At 49.1% G+C, this 25,057-nt stretch overlaps 1 protein-coding gene across 1 annotated transcript in view; it reads right to left on the bottom strand.

Moving 5' to 3' along the window:
• LOC108555387 (uncharacterized) overlaps positions 1–23,675 on the bottom strand; it is a 67,677-nt gene extending 44,002 nt beyond the window's left edge. Inside the window, exon 1 of the mRNA XM_017911018.1 lies at positions 23,641–23,675. Coding sequence (XP_017766507.1) covers positions 23,641–23,675 — 35 coding nt within the window. The remainder of the gene's footprint in view (positions 1–23,640) is intronic.
• Between the last annotated feature and the right edge of the window lie 1,382 nt (positions 23,676–25,057).

The raw sequence follows: 25,057 nt of genomic DNA, 5'->3' as shown, positions 1-25,057 counted from the left end.
TACGGTAAACGATGACGAGCCCCGGCAATCGGAAGAAACGACCGTTCACGAACAGGAGTCGAGCAGAAGCCGACGATTCGACGAAAAAGTCGGATGATTCGGGCAGATGAACACCAGAGATAGAACCGATAGAGGAAACGCGATACGTGCTGCTTCCACAGGTGAGTTGGCACGGTTCGTAAACAGAACCAGGGAGAAGAGATCTGGATGAGAGGTTCGGAGCAATGAAATCTCATTTGAAATTTATACGATTCATATCTCTTCGTTCCAGACCAGTACCCTTAGTCGACCGACGAAACAGCGAATGCCTGCTTGCTCGTCTATTTCGCGCAAATAAACACGTCACAGTCGATCGAACGCTTAATCCCGCTGATCCCTGACGCCATCTTTGCGTCGCTGATACATCCGTTTCACCGTGCATCCTGGTTGATTCACGTTGACCCAGCGTTTAGGTATATCTTCTATCTCCGCAGTCTCACGCTTTCAGGTGAAGGTTAGACTGATACCCAGAGTTACCTGAATCCTCGTCCACTGTCAAGTGTAGACCATCGGTCAGAGTAACAGCTGTTAGGCGAGTTTCGTTCCCAACCTTCCATTATTTCACCTTCGGTGACTTTAATTGACCTTGTCCGATAAAAGTCCACGATCCGAATCCTATACCATCGACGACGTAACTTTCGGTGTCTTCGTCTATCCGCGAAAGTTAGTATGGCCACGAGTGCTCGTTGACAGGATCTAGGAAGACGAACGAGAGGAAACTCGCGTTCGTTACCGAGCGAGCCAACGATCTCCGGGTTTATCGTGTCGTTTGTATCGGACTCGCCATGGTAAATCAGGATAAGCAGGGTTTCAACGGAAAGTCCGTGGAAACATTACCGCGAGCGGGCAATTACCTTCGAGTAATATTCGCGAGTGCCCCGCGATGCATGCAGGCGGTTCTCCTTGTTCACCCTTTGTTGCGCAACCCGATACCACCCAGAAATCGAATTTACCGGCCATTACCGCTAAATTGCATCCTCGTTTACACGGTTCGTCGTGATCTGTCTCGTAGTCGTATAAATTCACCCCGCAGAAATACACGTCTCGCGGAGACTAAGTGAGATCAAACGGAGATACAATTTTATTCGTGTTACGCTCGTAATTTGAAATTTCACTTATCTCGTTCGACTCGATTACCGCCTCGAATATATAGTTGTCACGAATAGTTATCAAACGGAGACATAATTTGTAATTCTTTTTACGCAGTACGGTAATTGGCAATTTTAAATTTACCCCGAGAGTTCGGTCAATTTCACTTCTGTGCAGTTGCTAGCCAATGAAATTTTTGTTGGACACAGCTCGTATGGCAACTCCATAAACTCAAGCAACGACGGTTTAAGATACTCGATTCCACTCGTATCCGCTTCTTACTTCTTCTGGCTCCCTAAGTAACGCGAAAGGAGACTCGTACTCCATGCGCTATCGCAAACATATTTTTCCCCTACCCTCTCGTCTCCGCGTGTACATCGTGTGTAAAAAAAAGGGGGGGGGGGAAAGAGAGAAAGCAAAGAAATACGTCGCGTTCCCGTACGCTTCATTAGTATTTAAATCCAGGGCCGTACATTTCCCCGACGAAACAGTTAACCACGAGAGAAATCCGGTCGCCACGGGTCCCTTCGCAGCACGGCATGGCCGATAACGCGTCCACGTGACTTTTTCAGTCGTCGACTTAATCGGCCGCGACAAGAAACGATCGCAAGAAACGCAGGATCGCTTCCTGCGAGCGTGGACGATGGGCCGGCAGGCCCGTGTCGGCGTCTCGGTCGATAGCCGCGAAAAAATCGTCCGCGCTTTTATGGGCGTCCCGAGCCGGAGAAACTTCTTGCGGCACGGGGCCGATCGTTCCCGCTCACGGCGACCGGCTTCTTGCCGGCCAGACCACGCACTCCTCGCCTCCTGACAGCTTCGACATCGAATAATTTGTACTACAACGCCCGTAGGCTGACTTGCCCGCCACGGGGAAAAAGTCGAGCGGTCTCGAGGGGCGAAGCGAGACACGCGATTATAAGGGGACCGATCGCGAGGATGTCACCGGCGTTCGCCGCGGATGCCTCGAAAAACGTGTGATTAAACGAGAGGAGACGCGATCGTGTCGGGAGTAGCACTCGTGACAAGGATTACTCCGGTATAACGGGGTTTCGTAATGTTTTGTGTTGGATCGCGTGGCGTGTGCGATGGCTCGCGATCGGTAAACTCGGAGTGGTTCTAACGGCGATGCGAGTGTTCCTTTTTGTGGCTACGAGGATACCTTGGGGCACGTAGGTGGGAACACTGCGTGTCGGACAATGAGGGTACCCGGATTGCTGACGAATTTCTTCTGCGGGTTCCTTCGAAATGGCTACCACCTACGCTGCAGGAATACGCTCGCGGAGATGGCTAGTTTATCGGTAGAGGGAGCTGTAACATCGTTAGGGTAAGTGGGCCTCTGCTTACTTTCAGCTGTAAACAATGAAAAACGGCCGAGTGAGTAGTTACTCTGTGAAGTTTATGGAGCCAGCGAAGACCATGCGATTGTTTGCACGAGGATCATAGTTGGCTGAAACGAACTTTGTCACGAGTGTTGTAATAACGCATCGCGACTGTGTTTCCGTTGCAACTGCCATAATTACGCGACCCCTGCTGCATACAGTCCAACAATCACCGTTTATTGAAATTGGCGTGAATGGAATGTGATGAATTTGGGGTACCAAACAAGGAATGTATTCCAGACTGGTCTCGTCTTTGTCACTATCTGCTGTCTATTATACCGGCCGCATACCAGGTTTCACGTTTAGAGGTAAATCGGATTTTTATCGCAAGCCCAGCTGTTCACCTCGAACCGTCTTTCATTTTACAGCTAAATCAAAATTCGTTACAGCCTATCTATTCGCTGTGTGTTATCCTTAACTTTACAGCGAAATAAAATTCGTATTACAACCTATCCATTTGCCTCCTTCCAACCTTAACTTTACAGCTAAATCCAATTTTGTTACAGCCTATCAATTCACCGCATACCGACCTCGACTTTACAGCTAAATCAAATTTTGTTACAGGCTATCTGTTCTCTCCGGGCAATCCGCAACTTTACAGCTAAATAAAATTTTTATTGCAACCCGTTTACTCGCCTCGTACCCATTTTAACTTTACAGCTAAATCAAATTTTGCTGCAGCCTAACGATTCGCTGCATACCATCCTCAACTTTACGAATTAATCAAATTTTGATATAACATGCTTCTTTTTACCTCGCTCTATCCTCAATTTTCTAATTAGATAAAATTTTCTAACGAGCTATTTTTTCATTTTAAATTGCCGTTAAGTTTAAATAAAATTTGTACCTTATTTTGTCGCCACGTACTATCCTCAACGCCACAACTAAATCAGATTTTATTACAGCCTATCATTTGACCGCATACCATCTTTAACTTTACAGCTAAATCAATTTGGTTACAGCCTATCCGTCTATCTCGCGCGAATCTCAAAACGGCGAAATAAAATTTTATTACAACCTAGTTATCCACCTCGCGCCAATTTTAAGCTCGCAGCTGAATCAAATTTTCCCGCAGCCTATCAATCTACCGCAAACCAATCTGGACTTTACAACTAAATCAAACCTCGTTCCAATCTATTTCTTAATTTTATTTCATCTTCGAGGTTATAATTAAATCAACTGTATTCGTGCATCGCGTTCACAGCCAAGTCGAATTTTTTTACAGCGTATCTATTCGTCTCGTGCTATCGCAATTGCTCGAACGTGAGCTGCATTTCCCTCGCAAAATCACCGATTATTTCCCCATCCTCTCGGACCGAGCCTCGACCGCGATACGATAGGTCTCTGAAAAATGCTAATTAACGAATCACGATACGAGGCAACCTTCGATTCGTCAGATTCGCCTATCATCGAGACCTCTTCCAGGTCTCGGACTCGTCATACTTCTTCGATCCCCTGCCTTCGACCCATTCCTGCTGGCGCGCGCGATTCAGAGCAGAAAACAGAAACGCGTCGTCGTTTCTCATGGTCGATGACATTCAGCAACGGGCAACGGAAAACACGCGATAAAACAATACGAGTTTCATTCTCACGCGCCGACTGCGCGATTGTTCGTTATACGGAATTGTAGCACGAGTAACGTTGATCAATCTTACGTCCTTCCATCAACCCCACTCGTACCCGGATCCCGCTCGTCGCACCTGTTCCCAAACTTCTTTGAACCAGAGAGACAGTCGGCGAGAGAACCGAAACACGAGAACGGAAGCTTCGTCTGTCTTCGAGTTTCTCGATTTTGCTAATGGAAGATTCGCGGTTTGATCAACACACCCCGGTACCATCCGTCTCGCGAACGGACAATTAAAACGGCGGTGAGCGCTGGCTCTGGCTGGAAATTGTCGGTTGCGAACGCAACCAGCGGCGAGGAATCGGTCAGGCTGCGAGTGTTCCGCGACGCGTTGTGGAGGCAAAATGTTGGGTACGTAGAAAGAGAAAGAAGTAATTAAGAGGACGTCGTAGAGGAGCTGGTTGGCTGGGCACGAGGTCTGGGAATGGCAGGATCTGCGCGTGAAACGCACGCGGTTCAGGCCTTTAATCGAACCGTATCGATTTGGTGAACCGGTAGTTGCTGAAAGTAGCCAAGATCGATGATATACCAACGCTGAATACGGTTCTCGAGACTATCGGAAAAATCCGCGAGATGAGATTCATTGGAATCGAATACAGTTACAGAAAACGTCTGCCTTCCTTCTCATCCTGCTCGATTCCAGACTCGAGATTAACGATCATAAGATCGCGAGAGGAATTCGCGGTGAAGGGATCGCTTATTCGCGAATTGCATTCCACCTGAATCACCAATGGCGAACGTTTATCTCGCTTTTCGCCGGCTGGTATCGGTATCGTTGTCAACCGTTGATTCGTAGGAAAGGTCAGGACCCGCGTTCTCTGAGGATCGTGAAAGGAAATCGCCGTGTCATCGGTCGAGACTAGAGGGCTCTGGTTAACATAGTCGCTTGTCATTAATCACGTTTAATAATTGCATCTCCACTGACATTTCAACCTCAGCCTTTGTGCATTGTTCGGGGTAGTTGCTTATTCGTTCGCTGTTGCTCTTTTCTATTCGCAGATCGGACGCGCCTCAACAGATCCGATATCAGGGACCTTTCGACCCGACAATACGCGACCGAGCGTTTAAACTCGAAAGGGTGTGGCGAAGGTCCTTGGGAGATGAATTTTGCGACTTGCTCGTGACAAAATTGCCAAGAGAGAGAGAGAGAGAGAGAGAGACGACCCCTGTACGGGTTCGATCGGCGTGCACAGAGAGGAGCAGTTCACCGTTAAATTGCAAATTAAACCCCATCTCCGCGAATGTGCATCGACGGTGAACCGTTCATCAAAGTTGTACGCTGTCGGAGGATATCCTGACGAACGCTAATAGCACCCTGCGTGCTACCCTGACGCCAAAAATTTGACCGCGAATCGAGTCACTGGGCCACTTCCCGGACGGCGAAAATGTCGGTTGCCTGACTCGTCTAACATTGAAGAGGAGTGGATTCTCGGGGAAAAAACGGCGGCGATGTAAGAGAAGAAGAAGAAGAAGAAGAGTACGAGGTGGAAGAGGAAGAAAAAGAAGAAGAAGCGAAAGGAGGAAACCCGTTAGAGCGACTGACACGTTGTTACCGTGGCGTCTGCCCGTTCTCTGTTATTCGGCCCGCAAACCGAGCTAATGAATGTATCGCCCACGGCCTGCCACGATTCGCTAAAACAATTTCGTCCGTGATCGCTTATACGAGGGATCCGCCAAGGGAGATGACCTTGGCCACTTCGGGGTCAGGGTATCGCTCGAAACTTCCTGTGGAATTAACCGCGACTCCGATAGACGTTCTTTCCGCCTTCTTTCCGTCTTCTTTTCGTTCAGATATCGCGGAACCAAGGGTACTGTTAGCGCTAGCCGCTCGTTTCGCCGTTAACAACTCGCCCAAGCTCGCTGGATCCCAGTCACGACTGACCTTGCGTCCCTGCATCGCTTTTCACCGTTTCTTTAGGGAGATACACTCAAATTATCTTTCTTTCTTGGTGAACGTCGAGGTTCGATGACGAAGATGATATCCCTCTACTGTCTATAAAGAATTTACCCCTTATAGACAAGAAAGATTCGACTTTTTCATGGTTTCGCGAGAAGAGGAAGTGAACGATCGAGTGAATCCGACTGCTCGATGTCAGAGCAGGAAGCTGCGTCGAAACCGCGAGCGATTTTCAATTACAACGACAACGTTGACAGGATGACAAAGGATCAGCGAACTCGACTCAGCTGTCTCCCGGTTGCGGTTTGCCAAATGAATGGTACCGTGCCATTATCCTTTAACGGAACTGCTGGATCGACTACGTCCAAGTCCCGGATGCTTGGAGCAATCAATAAAGACACTTTACTGTCGGGTATACAGCGTCGGGCACCGTCGACGAGCGAGAAGCTGCTGCAGCCGTGGAAATACGAGGGACAGGAGACTTCTGTTTCAATCACCGGTCGACCGGTTAGCGATTTCGATGATCCCAGCTGGCCCCGTTAAGTAGGTCCGCCTCGTGGCGCGACGAACAGACGGCTATCTCGGTGGTTGACGGCGTGATTCGCGAAATTAACCGCGGTGCAGTTGTCAAGTGGTATTACAAGGATACTGTTACCGCGGAGAGGCCTGTCGCGCGCCAGCGAACGGGCATATCCTCATCCCTCGGTGTTTCTGGGACGAGGACGTGGCCGACCTCGAAATCTGCCGAGGTAACGGAACGACCTTGCGCCTCGTCCACCGACACCAGCTGTTAGCTGATGACGGCCGCCGCGGATCGAAGTGAACGGTCGATGTCGTTTCCCCTAGACACCAGCCTCGTAAACCATGCCACGAGCTAACCTTGACATTACGGCCGCCGTAATGGGGAACACATGCACAGGAGATTTCTGAGGCTACCTCGCGCCAGACCGAGTTTAACACTGGTACCATCGGAGGGTGAGATGACCTGTGCCTAACCTGACAGCAAATATGCAGCTTCTTTCCAAGCTGAATATCAAATTTTCTTCGGACAGTTCCTTCTAGCACTTTTGGAAGCTACTCGAGCGAGCTAACAGGCTGCTAAAAGGCTAAAGTCAAAGATCGAGCTAACCTTCGTCTACCTTCATCGAATCGAAGTCGTAATCCTCGATGACTCGGCGTTACGAGGTTAGGTATCATTATAGCTGGGTGTTAAAGAAAGTCGTGAACTTTAATGGATCGATTCTGCTACCAATTCGATATTTCTTCTGTTACGGGCTAACGGTACAGTTTCAGTGTACAAACATAGAGATCTCCTTTGCCTCGTACAACGTATCCGTTTCCAACGGTTTTTCCAAGCGATCTCGCGTTGATATCAAGGTCAAGACGCATTAATCTCGGAATGACTAGCCGGGTCTGATCCCAGATATCCGACACGAAACGAAAGTGACATAAGGAGAAAGATGGGCGTGAAATGACCGCGTGTGGCAAAAACATGCCCCGGCTCCTTTTTCCTTTATACCGAGGAACATAACCATCAATCCTTGCGCGGCTCCTCGGCGCATTAAGTTACTTTCCCAAGAGCTCGCTTAAACCGGCGTTATTAGCTACCATTCGATCTCGAGATCATCTCCGCGCTGTACACGCCAGACACCTCGTGCCTCGAGCCGCGGGTACCAATCAAACCCGTAACCCTGACGTTGCAGGTAAAGTATGCAGGAAACGGCTAGCTCGAGCCACGGCTTTCCTTTCGAGCAGCCGTACGAAACTAGCTTCCCAGGGACTGTGATCGATGGATCTCGCGTGTCTAGCCTCGCCGACCAGGCACGGTCCTAGAGCGGCATCCGTAATTCCGCTAAATACACGTCCGTGCATTATTCAAATTTCCTCGCGCGCGCTCTGACCCGTACGTGCGTTCGGGTCGCAGGGCAGGCCGGGTTCGGCGAATTATTCAGAGAAGAGGATTCGGAGGAGAAGATTCGTATTGACGAGACGCGGCACGGAAATCGCCGTGGATCGTTAGGCCGGGGTAACGATCACGGTGGATCGTGCCACGGGACACGGTGGAAAAACAGTGGTCGGCATGCAAATACGAAAGTGAGAGGGCCCGGACTGCATAAAACGAGCCGGGCGAGAGTGTTTCCTGTTCGCGGGCATCGCGCCGAGGAAAACGGTGGGTGGCGAGGCCTGTCTCGAACCGTTAAGGTCAACGTACAAACACAACCACGCAGCGACCTCCCACACCTCACCCTACAGTGCTGTGTGCATTTCTCCGAAGTTCGAGGAACGAATTTTCACGGAATCTAGTCAGTGTTGCAACACGGACGTTTTGGACCTAAGGTACCAAGGATTTTCCTTAAATTCGTGGAGCATTGGGTCGAACACGAGTATCACGGGCGAGAGACGTGGTTTGTGGATAGGTTCCCATGTGAACAACACAGTCGCGTTGTAATTTAATCAGTGTTGCAACATGGACATTCTCGATCTAAGGTACCGAGGATTTTCCTTAAATTCATGGAGCATTGGGTCGAACACGAGTATCACGGGCGAGAGACGTGGTTCGTGGATAGGTTCCCATGTGAACAACACAGTCGCGTTGTAATTTAATCAGTGTTGCAACATGGACATTCTCGATCTAAGGTACCGAGGATTTTCCTTAAATTCATGGAGCATTGGGTCGAACACGAGTATCACGGGCGAGAGACGTGGTTCGTGGATAGGTTCCCATGTGAACAACACAGTCGCGTTGTAATTTAATCAGTGTTGCAACATGGACATTCTCGATCTAAGGTACCGAGGATTTTCCTTAAATTCATGGAGCATTGGGTCGAACACGAGTATCACGGGCGAGAGACGTGGTTTGTGGATAGGTCCCAACGCGAACAACACGGTCGCGTTGTAATCTGCTCGTGGTTAATTTTCGTCGATATCTATGTCAAGTGCCTTCTAACGAAATTAAGGGAAGCTACCCTTCGTCGAAGGTCACCGATCTCTGCTACAGAGAATCAAGCCAATGCAATCGCCATCACGTTCGTTGGAGGTAAATATAGAAGGTAAGCGCGAAACACGTTTGATAATTATCCGATGATCGCCATATTTAATTACCCTTGGATAGTATGAAGAGCAAGTCCCATACAGACATGGACCAAGTCGATGAAGCAAGACAGCGTGAGTACACGCACCCGGAGAGATGTAAAGGACGTTTTAATGAGACGTCTGCAAGAATGTTGTAGGATGAAGAGTTACGGTTATTTATAGAGCGATGAGGTTCTAACTTAATATGCTGAAACTCTGCGTGTTACCACGCATGTCCGCGTTCTTCGGCTTCCATGGCACGCAACACCGTGATCCGGTGAAAAGAAGTAGATTGAAACGTCCCGCGGCGAGATGCCCGCGGAATTCTGTAATGGCACGAGCGCGGTCGCGACGAATCGATCGGCTGCGAGTTAGCTTTAATCTCTCGGAACGCGTTAAATTCAAATCCCTAGCAATGGTATTGCATCACCGGCGTGAACCTCCATTCGTTCGTGGTAGGAACACTCGCGTGTCATTGCATGTCATTTCGAAGTGGCCGCGTGCCATTAGTATTCCCGATTTCGAGGATACTGTTCCGGCTCCTCTTTGCGAGAGCCTCGAGACAATGCCATTCGGTAGCAGCGTACAGCCATAGGTCGTGCCGCAAATTGCAAGTATCCTCCAGGAAGTCCTCGAGGCGCCCTCCGCTGCAATTATCGTATTAAACGAGAGTCCGCATCGATCGCGGTATTAGTATTACAATGTATCATTAGAACGAGTGCCGCGTTGTTCGAATAATTTTCATCTTCCAGGTTGGCCGTAGAGATTTCCTGGAATTATTCTCGATCTCACGGTAATCGTTAAGGTTTAACGAGCATCGATACACCGCGAACGTTTTCGGAGAGCCAGAATGTCTCTATTAAAATTCCACCATTGTTCTTTACGAGCAGCCAGACCTGGATGCTTTGGTGCGTGAACACACTGGGCCCAGTACTTACTCGCTTCCTTACCGTAGGATGCGCAGTGCCACGGAATACTATAATATATAACGATTATTGTCGACCATCCGTTCATCCCTGTGCCTGCTATTACGCGTGCCTGTGGACGCGATACCCGATTGTTCCAGGTTGCCCGATGGCATTCCAGATATCCGACTATTTTCGCGTCAGCCGGGGCTCGGGTTAGATGACCGGGGTGGAAAATATCGGCAATGTTTCCGAATTCGCGTCCAACGATAATTTCCATGGAAAATGGTAGTTGCATAGAGCCGAAATTAAATTTGAATCGGTACTTATACCGATAATCACCTGCAGCCTGATCACGCTGCATTCACGGGTATACCCCTTATCGCGGTTTCGTATCACGGTCATCTCGAAGCGTCCCATGGAGTGTACGATCGATCGATTACTTCGCCTATTACCAAAGGTCCTTCCGCGTTATGGAAAAGTTACACGTATCGAGTATCGTTGCATCGCGATTGTTCGAGCGTATTTATACAGGGTCCCGTTACGATTTACTGTTCCGACATTCTTCTTTATTTCATGTCAAAGCGGTTCTCGCATTCCATAAGGGAAAATCGCCGCGCACAATGGAAACTAATGCACGGACGGTTCAGCGGGTAATTTCATAAATTAAACATCTCTCCCAGCCAGCTAGCGAACAAAGAATCGATGCCTCGTTAGGGAGAAGCGTGCGAGTGCGTACGATTCCGTAACGGGAACCACCGCGAGCTGTCCCAACGAAAAATTCGTTGATCTTTATCCGCAGAAACGAGTAAGAGTGGAGACCAGGGGATCACGGAACGAAACGTGATTCCCAGGCTCTGGCTTCAACGGGGTTCGCCCCTACGCGCGATCTTCGATCGTGATTTCTTCGCCTCTGTCCCGTTCGAGTAACCGTTTTCCCTCGAATTTTGGTTCGCGAAACGCGGGCGTGTCGTACATCAGAACTAAATGACAGAAGAGGAGAAGAAGAGGATGGCAAAATTCGCTCTGAAATGTAATTTCGAGGAAGAGACACTTGCTCCCTCGCGATTATCTTTACGAGGGTGCTTCTGTGGTCGCCTGACATCGCTTTGATGACACTATAACCACTCGCGGAGGGGTCACCGACTATAAAAGGGCGATTCTGTGGACTGTAAACGTTAGCGGACATTAACTCCGCTACACCGAATGACTGGTTCCACAGCAACTTGTCTTTCCTTTCGAATATAACTGAAAGATTATGTGCCATTAACCGATATCCACCGATAAAGGCTCATCATTGGCGATACCCGAGACGGGACATGTAAATCATCGGAGAGTCCTCGACGGTAGCGAAAACCTGGTCCAATCTCTATTGAGCGTGCATTAGGTAGCCGATTTTTCCGCATCGGGTTATAGTTGCTCCTACGAGCGGTCGTTAAATCGAACACGGGGCTGGAACTTTTACGACGACCGCTCCTCCGAGACCGGAAGACGCCTTCCTAGGACGCGGCCATCCCCCAGCACGGCCGTTCTCATCGGCCCTTTCGTTCATCCGCAGGCTTACGATGCCGACAGAAGAGACTGGCCCCCCTTTTACGAGGGTCGAGCTTCCCTCGATTCTTGCCGTTCCACCTCGTAGCAGGAGGCTGCCGGTTCCATGGTGGAAAGCCGATCGTTAAACGGCCCAACGATCGACCATCGTTCTCACCATTATTTTCCACCGAGTAATCTGCGTCGCGCCGCCTCGATCGCCGCGAATAAGCCGGCCTCTCCGCCACCCCCGCTGCTCCTCCTTTTCAATTTTACGACTGCTCTTTCATTTAGCCGTGCGTTGTTTCCCCCTTCGCTTCCTGGTTCTCTAATAGACACGTGTGAAGGGAATTGAAAGGAGAGAACAGAAGGAAGCGCTCTGGTATTCTAGCCGGGGAAATTGGCGGGGTCGCTTGGACTACGGTTTGCATAGCGGAATGCTAACGATGAATAGTTTAACGCGAATCGACCGGCTCCGTGTCTGTCGGCATAGATTACCGAAGACACAGGCGGGCTTCGTATATTCGTCGTCTTATACGGAAGAGCAAGAAGCGGAGGTCGTTGCGACGTCCGGGTATCGCGAAAGACGTAAACCTGGAGTTACGTAACGCACTTAGAGGAGATCGAACCGTGACAAAGATCGTCATCCAGCAGGCAAATACGGAGAGCAGGCCGGCAAAGCGGAGAGCAAAAAGCGGAAGCGATCGGGAGGTTTTGCGCCGTCGCTCGTTCCATGGCGCCGCTTCCGGCCCGAGCGTCCACCACTAGAGGACGCTAAAGTTGCCGCGTAACGATTACGCGCGTTATCGTCGCCCCGATGGAAAGCAAAATGGAATTCGCGGCAAGAAACTGGGCTACGACGATGCGGGTTGCAGTAATTGTAGCGGGCTCGTCGTGGACAGGGCCCGGATTAAGGCTGGAGGAACGTGTTACGTAGAAAAGAACGTGACGCGGATTATTCGCGTCGAGGGGTATTAAAGCCGCGGAGAAACCGAGGAGTATGCGGTCTGGATGAAAAATAGCATGGAGAATATCAAACAATCCCCCGACGATAGGGATCTGAATAAAAACGACATATTTCCATAGAATCCGAGATCGATTCCGCCTAATCTCGCCGACCGATCTTCGACACGGCGTGACCGTGCACAAGATCATCAGCCCGATCCCGTGGACGTGTACAAGACACACGGGCGGCCTGGTGGGGAGGAAAATCACGGAATGGTAAGCAGATTCGAATGATCGCAGGAAGCGGAAGTTGGACGTTGCCGAGGTTGTAGCTAGATCAGCTGTAATCCCGTAGGTGGAACTTTATGCCGTGCCGGTTTTATGCGTACAAACGCCGGCATGCGCGGAGCAGGAAGGCCGAAGAAAAGGGGGAAGAAAGAAGAGGAGGATGGCTCTTTTCCTATTATCCAACCACCGCCAGTTTCCAGGTATTCCAACCTACCGAGAATCAGTTCAGGAAGCAGCCCTCGGTCGCTTCTCGTTGCTCGCTTTCCGCGCTTCCGTGTTCCCTGACTCCGTCCTCGTCTATGCACGCTGCTTTTTCCCCGTTTATACTCTTGCATACTCTGTCCGGTCCATTTCGAAATTACGACGCCGCCAGTGGATGCCGGTGATTACACCGGCGGAGTCTCTCAGCGATTTTTCCATCACGTCCGCGGATGAACTCCAACTCCGCGTTCGAAGGATCGGTCGAGCAAGAAAGGCTAAAGGGATGCGCGCACTTGGCCGCACTTGGATCACCTCCGCGATTCCAGAAGAAGTCTCGGAATTCGGTTCCAGACGAGACATCTCCGCGTCCACGAAACGGAAGTTTATAGCGAAACGATAAAGACCAGCGGTCCTCGAGAGGCTTTACAACCCTATGTAACTCGCAGAGGTAAAGTCGAAAGCTTCTTCCGTTGCGCATAAATCCTGATTCACGACGAAATTAATACGACGAAAGCACCCGGTAAAATGATAAAAGACCGAGGTCTCGAGCCACTTTACAACTCTGGTGTACAACTCGCGATGGCGAAGAAGTAGCTTATGCTCGGCGAGGAGAATCAAAGTCCTCGCCGATGCTGATAAACTCTGATTCATGGCGAAATCATTGAATAAATCCCGAAACGAGACACTTCCCGCGCTGATACGACGGAAGCGAAGGTGATAAAAGCGAGATGTCGCGAGCGACTTTATAACCTCGCGGTAGTAGAGTGCAAGTCGAAGCGAACCACGTCCACCTCTCGCGTTCCTTCCTCCACTATCTCCGACGTGATCTTCGCTATTAAATACGGAATGATCGACAGCCACGCCGTTCCGGCCTGCAGCCTCCATTATCCATCGACGCGTCACAGTTCCAGCGTCACCCACGCAACAAGTGTATCCTACGCGCGTTCCTCTGGAGATCGGCATCAAGGTGGAAAGGAAAGGCCGGCTGGACCAATGGGAGACAACCGTTAGCCCCGCGAATAACCTCGTTTCTATTCGGATCGTTCGGAACCATCCGTGCCGTCATCGCTGAAGGTCACGGGCAGTTGGAAGGTCATCGTTGAGAATCTCCGCGATCCAGCTGCCTCTCGAATAGTCACGCACGAGTTCAGCGATCCCGAAGTGATGGAAAGGCGGAAAAATCAGCCGATGACTGATCGCTGCAGGATAGATGAAGTCGTAATTGCCATTATGAGGAATCATGCTCACCGTGACAACGCTCCGCGTCATTGTCCTTCTACTGGTACTGGGAGATGTCTTGGTTAGGCTGATTGGCTGTAGGCTAACAGTTTGGTCTTTGTTCCCGCGAGAGATCTTAAATTCTTGGGACACGATATTCAATCCTTAACCCCTTGACTACGGCAGACTTTGATACGTAGTAGCCATACCATACGGTAGGAATTGAGTTACTATGTGCGCCATTTTTGTGAAAACAAGCGCCCTCCGCGTCAGAAAGCCAAACTACGCCGAGCGCCTATACACGCCCTCTGTGTCACAAACGCAAAATTTCTAAGCGCCTATAGGCGTCCTCCGTGTCACAAACGCAAAATTTCTAAACACCTATGGGTGCTCTTCGTGTCACAAATGCAAAAATTTCTAGGTGCCTATAGGCACCCACAGTAGCCAATGGGTTAAGAGTTTGACCGAGTAGCGTTACCAGTTATCGTTAGAACTCGAAACTGGATTTTCCTGAAAGAAATTAAGCGGAGCATCGGATTGCTACTCTCTACCCTTCAGTTTCCAGGGGCGTAGCCGACGAGTCTCTACACTGTATTCGAAGAGCCCTCGGGAGTCGTTGGGACATTATGGAAGGTGCAAACAAGGGTGCAATTTCCGTGGTGCAAATAACAGGAGTCCACTTCGAGCTGGCGAATCTTTTCCAAGACGTTTGGTCGTCTTTCATCGACTCTATCTTCTGCAGAAGTTCGTTTGCTTATTTCTCACTGGATCCCTGTCACGATATCCTCGCTGTCATCATATATATACCCTGCTTGTTGAAGATTCGACAGCGTTTTGCTCCAAACATTAAACAGCTTCATCAATGAAACGATAAAATCGTAAATTTCTTGATTCATTGACTGTTAGCACGATTACGACCGTAAAGTCGATTGAACTACTGCAAATTACTCTCGCTTTAACTATACAGCAAGAATTACAGTGTAGTTTAGCATCGTTTAACAGTCGGATCTATTTGAATAGGTATACGCCATAGAAACCACTCAATCGCGTGCAACACACGCGTTAAGCACGCTTTTTACTCAGAACTTTGCGCACGAAACGCGTGAACGAACGGAAATCATCAAGCAGGGGCAACATAAAGGTATCATCCGTCGAAGTAATTACGAGAAGCGTCTGGAACAACGCGAATGGGCAATAATCATCGACGTTACCGCTGATTGTAAACGTCTCGTTTCGATTCCAATCTACTCCACCGTGTACCCTATTTATGACTAGGTTTTTCGACTCATCATCGACAGTCTCGAATGCTCCGTTTCGTCTCGTCGTTTTAGCCTCGTTAGATCGGTGATCAGGGAACAGGGAAGAACGAAAAGTAATCTTCATCGTGGTTCGTCGCGGGGAAGAAGAAACCGTGCAAATTCGAAATACAAACAATTGGAGGATGTTTATTACTGCAAGTCAGATAAGAACCGTGGAAACCAACCGTGGAGAAAGATCGATGATTAGATCGGACCATGGAACATCGCGAGGGATCGCCGCGGTTTTTCCCATCGCTGAATGATTTTTAACGTTGCGAATTATCGAAGCAGGTGCATCTCGCGATTATAAAATCCCATAGGCTCGATCGTTGAAAGGAAAACGGAAGAAAGGGAGGATGAAGGTGGATGGATCGCGGAGAAAGAAAGGCCGACGAGATGACTCGCGAGTGTAATTAAACGCCTATCAAATCACCGCGAATGCTCGTCATTATCGTCGTTTATGACGTGCACGTGGTGGAGGCTCGTGGTCGGGAGCAGGAGGCTCGGTAATTACGGAGTTTCGTTCGTTTACAGCGAACCATTACGTTGGCGTGACATAATCGGGACCATTTTGTCGTAACAGTTCGTAAATGGCTCGTGGTGTGAGTTTCGGTAAAAGAGACGGGAAGAAACGTTAGTCGTGTCTGAAAATTGTCAAGCTTAACGAGATCTTCCTCTTGAAGAATTCGAGTCACCTTTCTTTCACCTTGGCTAGACCTTTCCTAAATCGGGATTAAATATTCGAAGAAATTACTGGGTATGCCTTTTAAGTATATATCGGTTATCCAAGAATTATCTAAGACATCGTCATCTTCTTAAGAAGAAAACACGTCGAATTCTTCACGGTCGACGGAATCGTTGATGAATGAAAGTGAAGAAATAAATGGTCAATGGTGGATTGGATATCGATGTTATTTTCGAAAGAAGATGTAAGATGTTATTAACGGTGAGTTGTACGTCTATGATAGTTTAGCTCGACGACATCCGCAGATTCCTCGCGATCCCATGCAAGAGAATTGTCTATCCGGCGTAACAAGGCGATAGCTGCTATCTAAACATGATCGCAGGGGCCATCGTGAATTTTGTCGCCTTGGTACGGTTTAACGGCACAGCCGGAGCCTCGGCTAGTTGAACGCTGTAATAGAGCCTCGTAAAATTTCGTGTCTCCTAGTCCAAGCCCAGTGACAACTGGTCTTACGGTACTTTTCACTCTCGTCCACGACTGACAATGAAACGTGTCATCTTCCTCGCGTACTCCTCGTACTTTCTCGTATCTACCCTTCTCCAAACCTGTAACTCGCCACTTTGACACCGCGAAATTCACGATTATCCCAAGGTGCGAGTTAGTCTTCGTCCTTCAACGTCAAGAAAATAGAACGATCTTCGCAATTTCGCGGCAAAATTATGCCGAAAGAAGCAACGAGTCTTTCCAAGATTGAATATTAATCAGTTGCCGATATCCCGTAACAGAAACGGCAAAATAAAACGATTGCATCGAGTACATCTACGAATTGCGACCGAACGTGTGAACCGTGTCTTCCAGGTCAACGATCGTTGGATATCGCCTTTCTTCGCGAGATCCGTACCAAAACGATTTCGAATAATAATGATAATAAACGGAATTATAAATCGAGCCCGAGAAATCAAAGATCATCCGGAGTGCGCGATCGATCCTCGCTCGGGAGCCAGTAAACAAATTAGCCGCGTTTTCTACGCTTGCTCGATCCTCAAGTTCCAGTGCCGTTCCTCACAGCGGAATTATTAACGGAAACGCTACGTGGATGGCCTCGAGGCACGCCGTTGGCTATTCTTCCACGTTTTCCACGGTCCTTCGTGCTTTCCTATTCCAACGCAATCGAACCCCGATAGCCGGAGTTCGTGCATGACATTATCGACTCTTGGACCTCCTTGCGACGACTTATCTTATTGGCATCGTTTCCTCTTGAAACTACGATGCGTTCCATCGATTAACCCTTGAACGCTGGCATACGTACCAGATACGGTCCATCGACTTTTCATACTCCTATCTTTTCGTTGCTATCTAACGATAAAAAGCACGAATTCTCTGCGTCGATGTAGCATCTACATTTTAATAATCGCGTTAACCGTGAGCATAACGTAGTCGAAGGATTTATACTTTGACAGGACTTAGGCTCACTAGTCAAGTGTTAAAGTACGATTATTTGCACGGTCAAGGTGTGTATCCTAGGTACCAAGAATTTGATTCGAATTTTTGATATATAAGATATTTTTAAATTTAAAATGAGTAATCGCCAGAACGAAAATTGGCCTGTGTCAGTGCCACGGTACACTAAGAAGCTATAACAGTCGGAGTAATAACGCGTTACAGTCAGCATCTTCCAAGTCACACAGCGTTATACGGGGTTAATGATCCACTCGATCATATCTTAACGATCACAATAGCCGCGCCGCTATTTCTGCATGCAGCGACACGCGAAAAACAGCTTAAACTGGTACTCGCCTGGCCTGAGTCGAGGTCAATCGTGTAAACCAGAGAATCGTAGGCAGATAGTAGCCAGGAAACGGTTCCCGCGGATTTTGACACGACGATTCATCGAGGTCGTTACGCGAAACCGCTCGGCTAGGAAGAATGACGAGACACGGGTTTATCGAGCGATACCCGGCTCGCTTGCTTTTAATAAAAATAATTAGACACGGTGGTACGTAAATCGAGGCACCTAGTGGCGCTTCCTGCTCGGTGTGTGAAGTTAATTTCCAGCGACGTGACCGATCTTCCGTTTAGTCCGGGATAACATGGCGAAACCCCGGTGGATTCGTTGCTCGTGAAATCCGTGTTGGAATTACCATGCAAACGGTCAGAGGCACGCGGGAAGATCGGTTAAACGAACGGTTACGAATAGTATCGGGGCCTATCGAGCGAATAACAAGGGAAGAAGCGTAATTCGATCTTCGATTCCCGATGAACCTGACAAAAAGCCGATTGTAGCGATTTGCTTGGAAATCGGTATCGGATCGGTTGCATTTGCTTCCCCTGATCGTCTCATTGGGACTTCCCCGCGAGATGGACGCGTAACCACGCTCTGCTAGGCCGTTCCCAAGTGTTACAAAAACGAAAAACAAACGCAACGAATTACAACGAACAGTACTTTCGATGAATTAGTTCCCACCGAGGCGATCCAGGTTCCCTTGGATCGTGGATTCAGCGGGGTCGCAGGATCGGGTCAATAATGCGCGGCCGCTCGATCACGTTCGACTATCGTATCTCCGTTATATGCATATCAATTTAAGTCCACCTGCGGCCCAGGATCCATTGCGCCAGATTTATCGCGATCCTGGACCCTGGACGAAGGAGTGGCCGCAGCCACGATTCCAGCGTGGGCCGGAATATATCTATTCTGGATGGAAAGACGCTGCTATACCGACGCTCGATATTACGGGAAGGGTATGGCCGCGTCGTTTCTCACGGAGTAACGTTCTTCGCAGGGTGCGAGACGTTAAATCGACCATCGGTGGTGATAGCTTGTAAGAGACGGTCAATGAATCTCGATCGCTCGATTGGACACGTTGTGGCTCTTAACGGACGTTTAATTCCGCGTGCTGGATAGTGTCATTGTATAGAGGCGTGACGCGGAATTTACGCTAAGTTGGAACTACTGTCGCAGCGAGAGGGCTTTACTGTTGCTGATAATTAGCGTCCGCGTGTCAGGAATAATGGGAAAGTTTCGTGAGAAAGCGTAAGAAGACACGACGACGTTTCCGGTCCGGTATGAAAAATTCAGAGGACACGAGGAAGGAAAATTTCGAGGTTAGCTGAAATTCGTCCCAGTGGAAATCCAGGCGGTTTAATTGCTCCGAGTGCTAAATGGAACCTCGCGCTGGAATGCAGTGATTGCGGGACACGCTAGCTGGCTGCTACCGTTTTCTAGAAAATATCTTAATAATTCCGCGGAAGAGAGTCTCTCTCGGTCGTTTCTTAAGGTCTCCGGCAAGGGAGCCACGGAGGCTGTGTTTGTACGGATGTAACCGATGGAAATAGCGTACCGGTGATCGGGCAAGATTTGCACATTTTGCAGGCGGAATTGCAAGGCGAAACCGACCTATAAATACACGTTTCAACTGCCACTTAAGATTCCTAGCTGCTCTCTCTTTCTCTATACATCCATCTGCCACTTCGCTGTACCTCGTGTTCGGTACTACGAATCGGGAGAGAGGAACAGGAAGCACGGGAACTGGTCTCCAGAAACAATAGCAACGCGGCTCACGTTAAAGCTCCCCACGAGGAAATTAAGCGAGCAACTCGCCGAGATTAATGGATGATCCCAGTAATTGGACTCCAAAACCACGAAAACTAAAAGTACTTCGTCTTCGGAAAATCTCTGAAAACGGAACATGGAATGTACGATCTTGTTCCAACTGACAGGTACAAATGAGTTCCCTATCCGTTTAATTTGTTCCGAGCCTATCGAGTGACATAGTTTCCATACTGAAAACTGGAAAATGAATTTCCTTCTCTTTGTCTAACTCGAGGTTAGCCAGTGGACCGTAAGGATCGAAGCAGAGAAGCAGCAACGTTCCCTTGACGTCTAACGAGGAGGCCGATCTATATCCGAGCCTGTCATTGAGATTGATCAAGATATAATTCGTCGGATAGGAGCGAGCCGAGGACCACGATGTCCCTATCCCTAGGAAAACAGGCGCAACGTCGTGCAAAATTGGAGTTCGTGGCAAACGAGCACCACTTATCGATATTTATCGCGTAGACGTCGGCTCGTAAAAGCGGCGACTACGTTCCACGGATGGGCACCGTTCTACGGGACCATCTTCCGTGTCTGACGAGTTGGAGGCTGAAAAATGCTGGTGTTCGCGTCGAATTCAGTGGATACGCGTTCCTGTCTGTCCGTGGGTCGTAAAATCAAGAAGATTATACGCTCCGGAGACGCGTGATATTTGCCAGCGCAAAAATGACAACGCGTCGATTGATACCTCGTTTCTTCGGCGTTGTAAATCTGCTTGATTTACGAGCGATCGACGGGGCTGGAATGGAAAGAGACATTGGTTGGACGCGTGGAATTTTTACGGTGGCCAATTAGCCAGTCGGTCGACCGGAAGAATCGTCCCGATTGTAATTTCTGATCGCGGCCCGGTCTCAGGCGAGCGTGCAAGCTTCCGGGATTACGATCCCGCGCTGGTTGACAGGGACGTCATAGAAAGATACGGCGCTCGAGATAGGAGGAGGATACGAGCTGTAGAACTAGCTGTAAATTAACCACACACCACGGACCCGGTGCATTCGTCGCTTCGGGTTCTTCTTCCTACGATGCGTCTGTGTGCACGGCTGGTACGCGTTAGTAGTATCGTGTAGTTGGCGTATCGAGCTGCGTACACGACACGATCGGCCAGTGCGTCACGATTTCAGATATCCCGTACGCGTGCACACGCATGCTGGTATAATATGTTCCGCAGGCTTTTTTCCGTGGGATTCGTGTCGTTGGATCGACCCACAAGGTGGAAAGGTTCACGTGATATCCTTGTGTTACTACTATTCAACTATTTATGAGATTTCCCAAGTATTCCAAACGATACTTTTCCGCTATTTTTTCAAGGGAGCTTTTTATTTTAAAAGCTCGCTTTCTGTAATGTTTTTTAGAGGGATTTACAACTCATTTTTTATAGTAATACCTCTATTTACTATGTATTTAAAGATTTATACGGAACTTCAATTCTTTTGTGTATATGCATTTATGTATACACATGTATTAATATTTTATTTCACTTCGGAAAGTGACCGAAATTTATAGAATGTTACCATGGGAGAAGGTAAATACTTTAAATTTTACGTAATAATAATTAATTATTAAACTTTGTATTCGCAGAGAGATAGTATGAATCTATTAAAATCCAGGAAAAATAGCTTTGGTAAATTTCGGTCAATTTCGGCTTCGATCCACTTTTTGCAAGTTCAAAGCTTCGTCACTCCCTTCCTTTAACGGGTTCTACACACTCTCGTTCCGAAATTTCGTATATATAATTCCTAAATCAATCTACCCTAAACACATCTTATCATTCGGATCAAATTTCCCATTTCTACGGTATTTTCTGCTTCTTCACACCCACTCGATCATTTAAATACCTATCATTTGCACATTAACTTCGAAATTACGTCTGCTACCCGTTGATTCAATTTTCTTGATCGCAAATAAACGAATAGCTCTTATTCAGAGGCCTCGGCACCAACGATCTAAATTAACCGATATTCCAGACCGCAATTACTCGATACTAGGCGGGTATTTCGCTCCGTTCGAGCCTCGTGTAGCGGCTAGCGTAACTTGCGCATGCTAATGATTCAATTTCTCAACGCGTATTACACTTTCGTGCGCACGCACGCGTTTGTTTTAATTACCGATCTCCGCGGCGCGCGTTCCCCTATGCGCGGATATAATTTGCGCGTGCGCACGCACCGTTGGATCGCTCGGATCTCCCTCGATCTTTCCCTATCTCTGGCGCATGCAAACCAACGCTCTCGATCCTCCGCAGAGCGCTGTGGTTAATGTCCCGTTTGATTGCTCGACGCTCCGATCGACAACGATCGATCAAGAGATCAAGGCCAACGCTACGGTCCACGAGATCGATCGTTTTTCCATTGCCTCGGACAACGATCGTTTCCGTGATCCACTTATGACGCCACCTTTCGCGCGCATTCGCCGCTAATAATTACCTAATTATTATCCAATCGCTGCATCTTTTTGCCCGGATCCTAGATTTATGTGCCTTCTCCGACCACGTCGTCCACGCTGTTATTAGTGGCATCATTAAACGAGTATCGATAAGAGAGATCTTTTTCCACTCGCGAACAAGGTGCATGATTGATTAAAACCAGATACTTCTTTCGTTGTAACTAATACTTTGAACGTTTTGTATACATGATGTATCACTCTGCGACCGACTTATTCTCCTTTTCCTTAGTATTCCAACCGTAACGAGTCCAGCCAGAGATTTTGCCGTGTCATTCGAAAATGTCCTCGAAACGATCTATCAATACAGTCGTTCTTTCATCGATCTTCTTCATTCTGCGGTTACTCGAACGAAGGCAACGCTCGACTGAGTCGGGAAGGTCGCAAGACCTTCGCTGGTGACAATGTTTCCCGCTGGTGGGACTCGAACAACGTCGCGGAAGCCATTAAGAGACGAAGAAATGGCGTTTCTCGGAGATTTCGTGGAGAAAAATAAACTTGGAGAAGATCATTTTCGGGCTCCTTTTCCCGCTCGAAAAGATTTATAAAAGGGGTGGAAATAAAATAAAGCGAGACTGAAATAATAACAACGTAATTCCAAAACGAATCGGCCAATGAAAGTAAGGATGTCCGTGACGTCTGAACGAAAACGGCAATTATTTATTATCCCGGCGAGAAACGATCGCAACTAGCTGGGAAGATCGAAAGGCAGAGGAAACGGATAATAGATAAACGAGATACGGTGTTTCACGGTCGATGATTCCGCCACTAATCGATTATGTTATTTTTTCCCCGTTGCTCCTCGTGATCGAACAGTTTTCGTATCGGTGGAGAACGATCGCGGCGAAAACCGCGGGACGGACGATATCCCTGATTTCCCGTAAATGAACCGGCAATCGGCGTTTAAAGCCGCGGCGTAATCGGCCTATCCGATCGATTCCCGTTTTCCATAGCATTATTAATCCGTCCTTTAACTACTTCCTTTGCCAAGGAAACGGCCACTTTGATTCATCGCGAGCCTATTACGTCCATACATATACTCCCCCGAACAGCCATTCGAGTACATTGAGACACGCTCGGACAGGCTGCCGAGGAACCGAAATGGATTCGGAAAACTTTCTTCCGGAATGGCAAACGATAGAAATCGGGTGCTAGAAAGGACAGTTAGATTGCGAAAGGAAAGTTGCAGCAACACGTGCACCACCAAGCGCGACGATCATCATCTCGTGGTTTAAAAAACGTTCAGGCGAGAAGGATCGCCGTAATATCCAGAGAGTGGAAAAAGTACCGTTCCCATGGAGGACGCGAGGGTCCCGGGTCGGAGAAGGCGAACGAGAGGAAAAGAAAAAGCGCCAAGTTCGCGGTGCACCGTTGATCGCGCCTGCTGGCCGGCGAGCGTCCCCTTAAGCAACTAGAGCGAAGTAATAAAAATAATCACTTACAATCTAATCTTCCAGTCCATCCTCGTGGCAGCCATGGCGAGCCGCTCGGTTCCACGGACCTGCACGACCTTCGTTCGCCCTCGTCGCTGCAACCAGTCCCTTGGAAACTCACTGGAACGGGGTCTCTCACGAATCACCAGAGCACTGTGCGTTCCCCTTCGTCGAAAACGAAAGCGCGGTTAACGTAATGGCACGCGTGTGTGCGCACGTGCGTGTGCGTGAGCGGCTCGATGTGTACGAATTGCTGTCCGTCGTAGGCTGTTTAGAACCCGTTCACCACCGGTTTCCGTGTAACCGCGCCGAGAACGGTCCGTTTCCACTGTCTGGTCGCGGCAGACGACCGGGATCCACTTCCACTGTGACGGAAGGCAGAAGCAACGCCCGACGTCCAAGCGAAACGTTGTTCGACACTCGGGTCGGTGGAGCGCGCGCGGTGTTATTCTATTTTGCCTGCGTGGTCGGGAACGGAGAACGCGCGCGAGATATCCCTTCGTGTTTGTGACCTTTGGATCAGCGCACGGAGCGAGAGAACCTTAGCCCGGATCGTCGGTGTTCTACTGAAAGTCAAAACAGAGGCGCGCGTGAGGGGAACCGATGGAGAGTAGAAGGACAAGAGGAGAGAACGGGCTTCCTGCGCGCGATGCACGAAAATGGAGCAACGTGCGTTCTGTGCCACTGTTCTCCGTTCTCCGTAACACTCTGCCAGGATATCCGCGCGTGGCTGCTCGTCTTCCACGGCCGCGAAAGGTGGGAAGATGAGGAGGAGGAGGACGAAGAGTAGTAGAAATAGAAGAGGTTACCGAGGTGGAGGCGGTTGTGATGATGGTGGTGGTGGTGGTGGTGTTGGTGGTGGTGGTGCTGGTGACGGCGGTGGAGGTAGAAGAGTGGTGCCGGTGGAAGTGGTGACGACGGTGGTGGACGATGACGGTGACGGTGGTGGTAGTGTTGTGGTGGTGGTGGTGGTGACGGTGGTGGTGGTGGTGGTGGTGGTGGTGGTGGTGATGGTGGTGGAGGTGGTGTGGTGATGGTGGTGGTGGAGGTGGGTACTCGTGAGAGGATCCTCGCCGTATGGAGTACTAAGCAGTAATGACATGGTCTAGGAGATGCCAGTCAGTTTTGTAATAACGCCGGTAAAAAGTGAATTTCCAGCGGAGGTGGGGAAACGTGGCCGGGTCCAATCCGAGAGCCCTTGGGTTCGACAGCTGACCAATCGGAGCGCGATATTCGAGACCCCCGGGTTCTTCTTCGTCTTCATTTTTTCCCCCCACATTTTTTCCCTTTTTTCCCCGTTGTCTTCGCAGCTATCCTCCCGAGAGGAAAGTCGTAGGTGTTTTTGAAGTTGCTGCCGTTTCAAACGGACCGCCCGAGGGAAACGGACCTGCTCGGGGTGTCGGCAACGGATGAACGGAATCGAGCG

This window comes from Eufriesea mexicana, unplaced genomic scaffold (assembly GCF_001483705.2).
Source record: "Eufriesea mexicana isolate 0111107269 unplaced genomic scaffold, ASM148370v2 scaffold4744748277, whole genome shotgun sequence".
Taxonomy (NCBI): Eukaryota; Metazoa; Arthropoda; class Insecta; order Hymenoptera; family Apidae; genus Eufriesea; species Eufriesea mexicana.
Note: the sequence above shows the minus strand (reverse complement) of the source record. Positions and strands in the feature narration are given on the sequence as shown.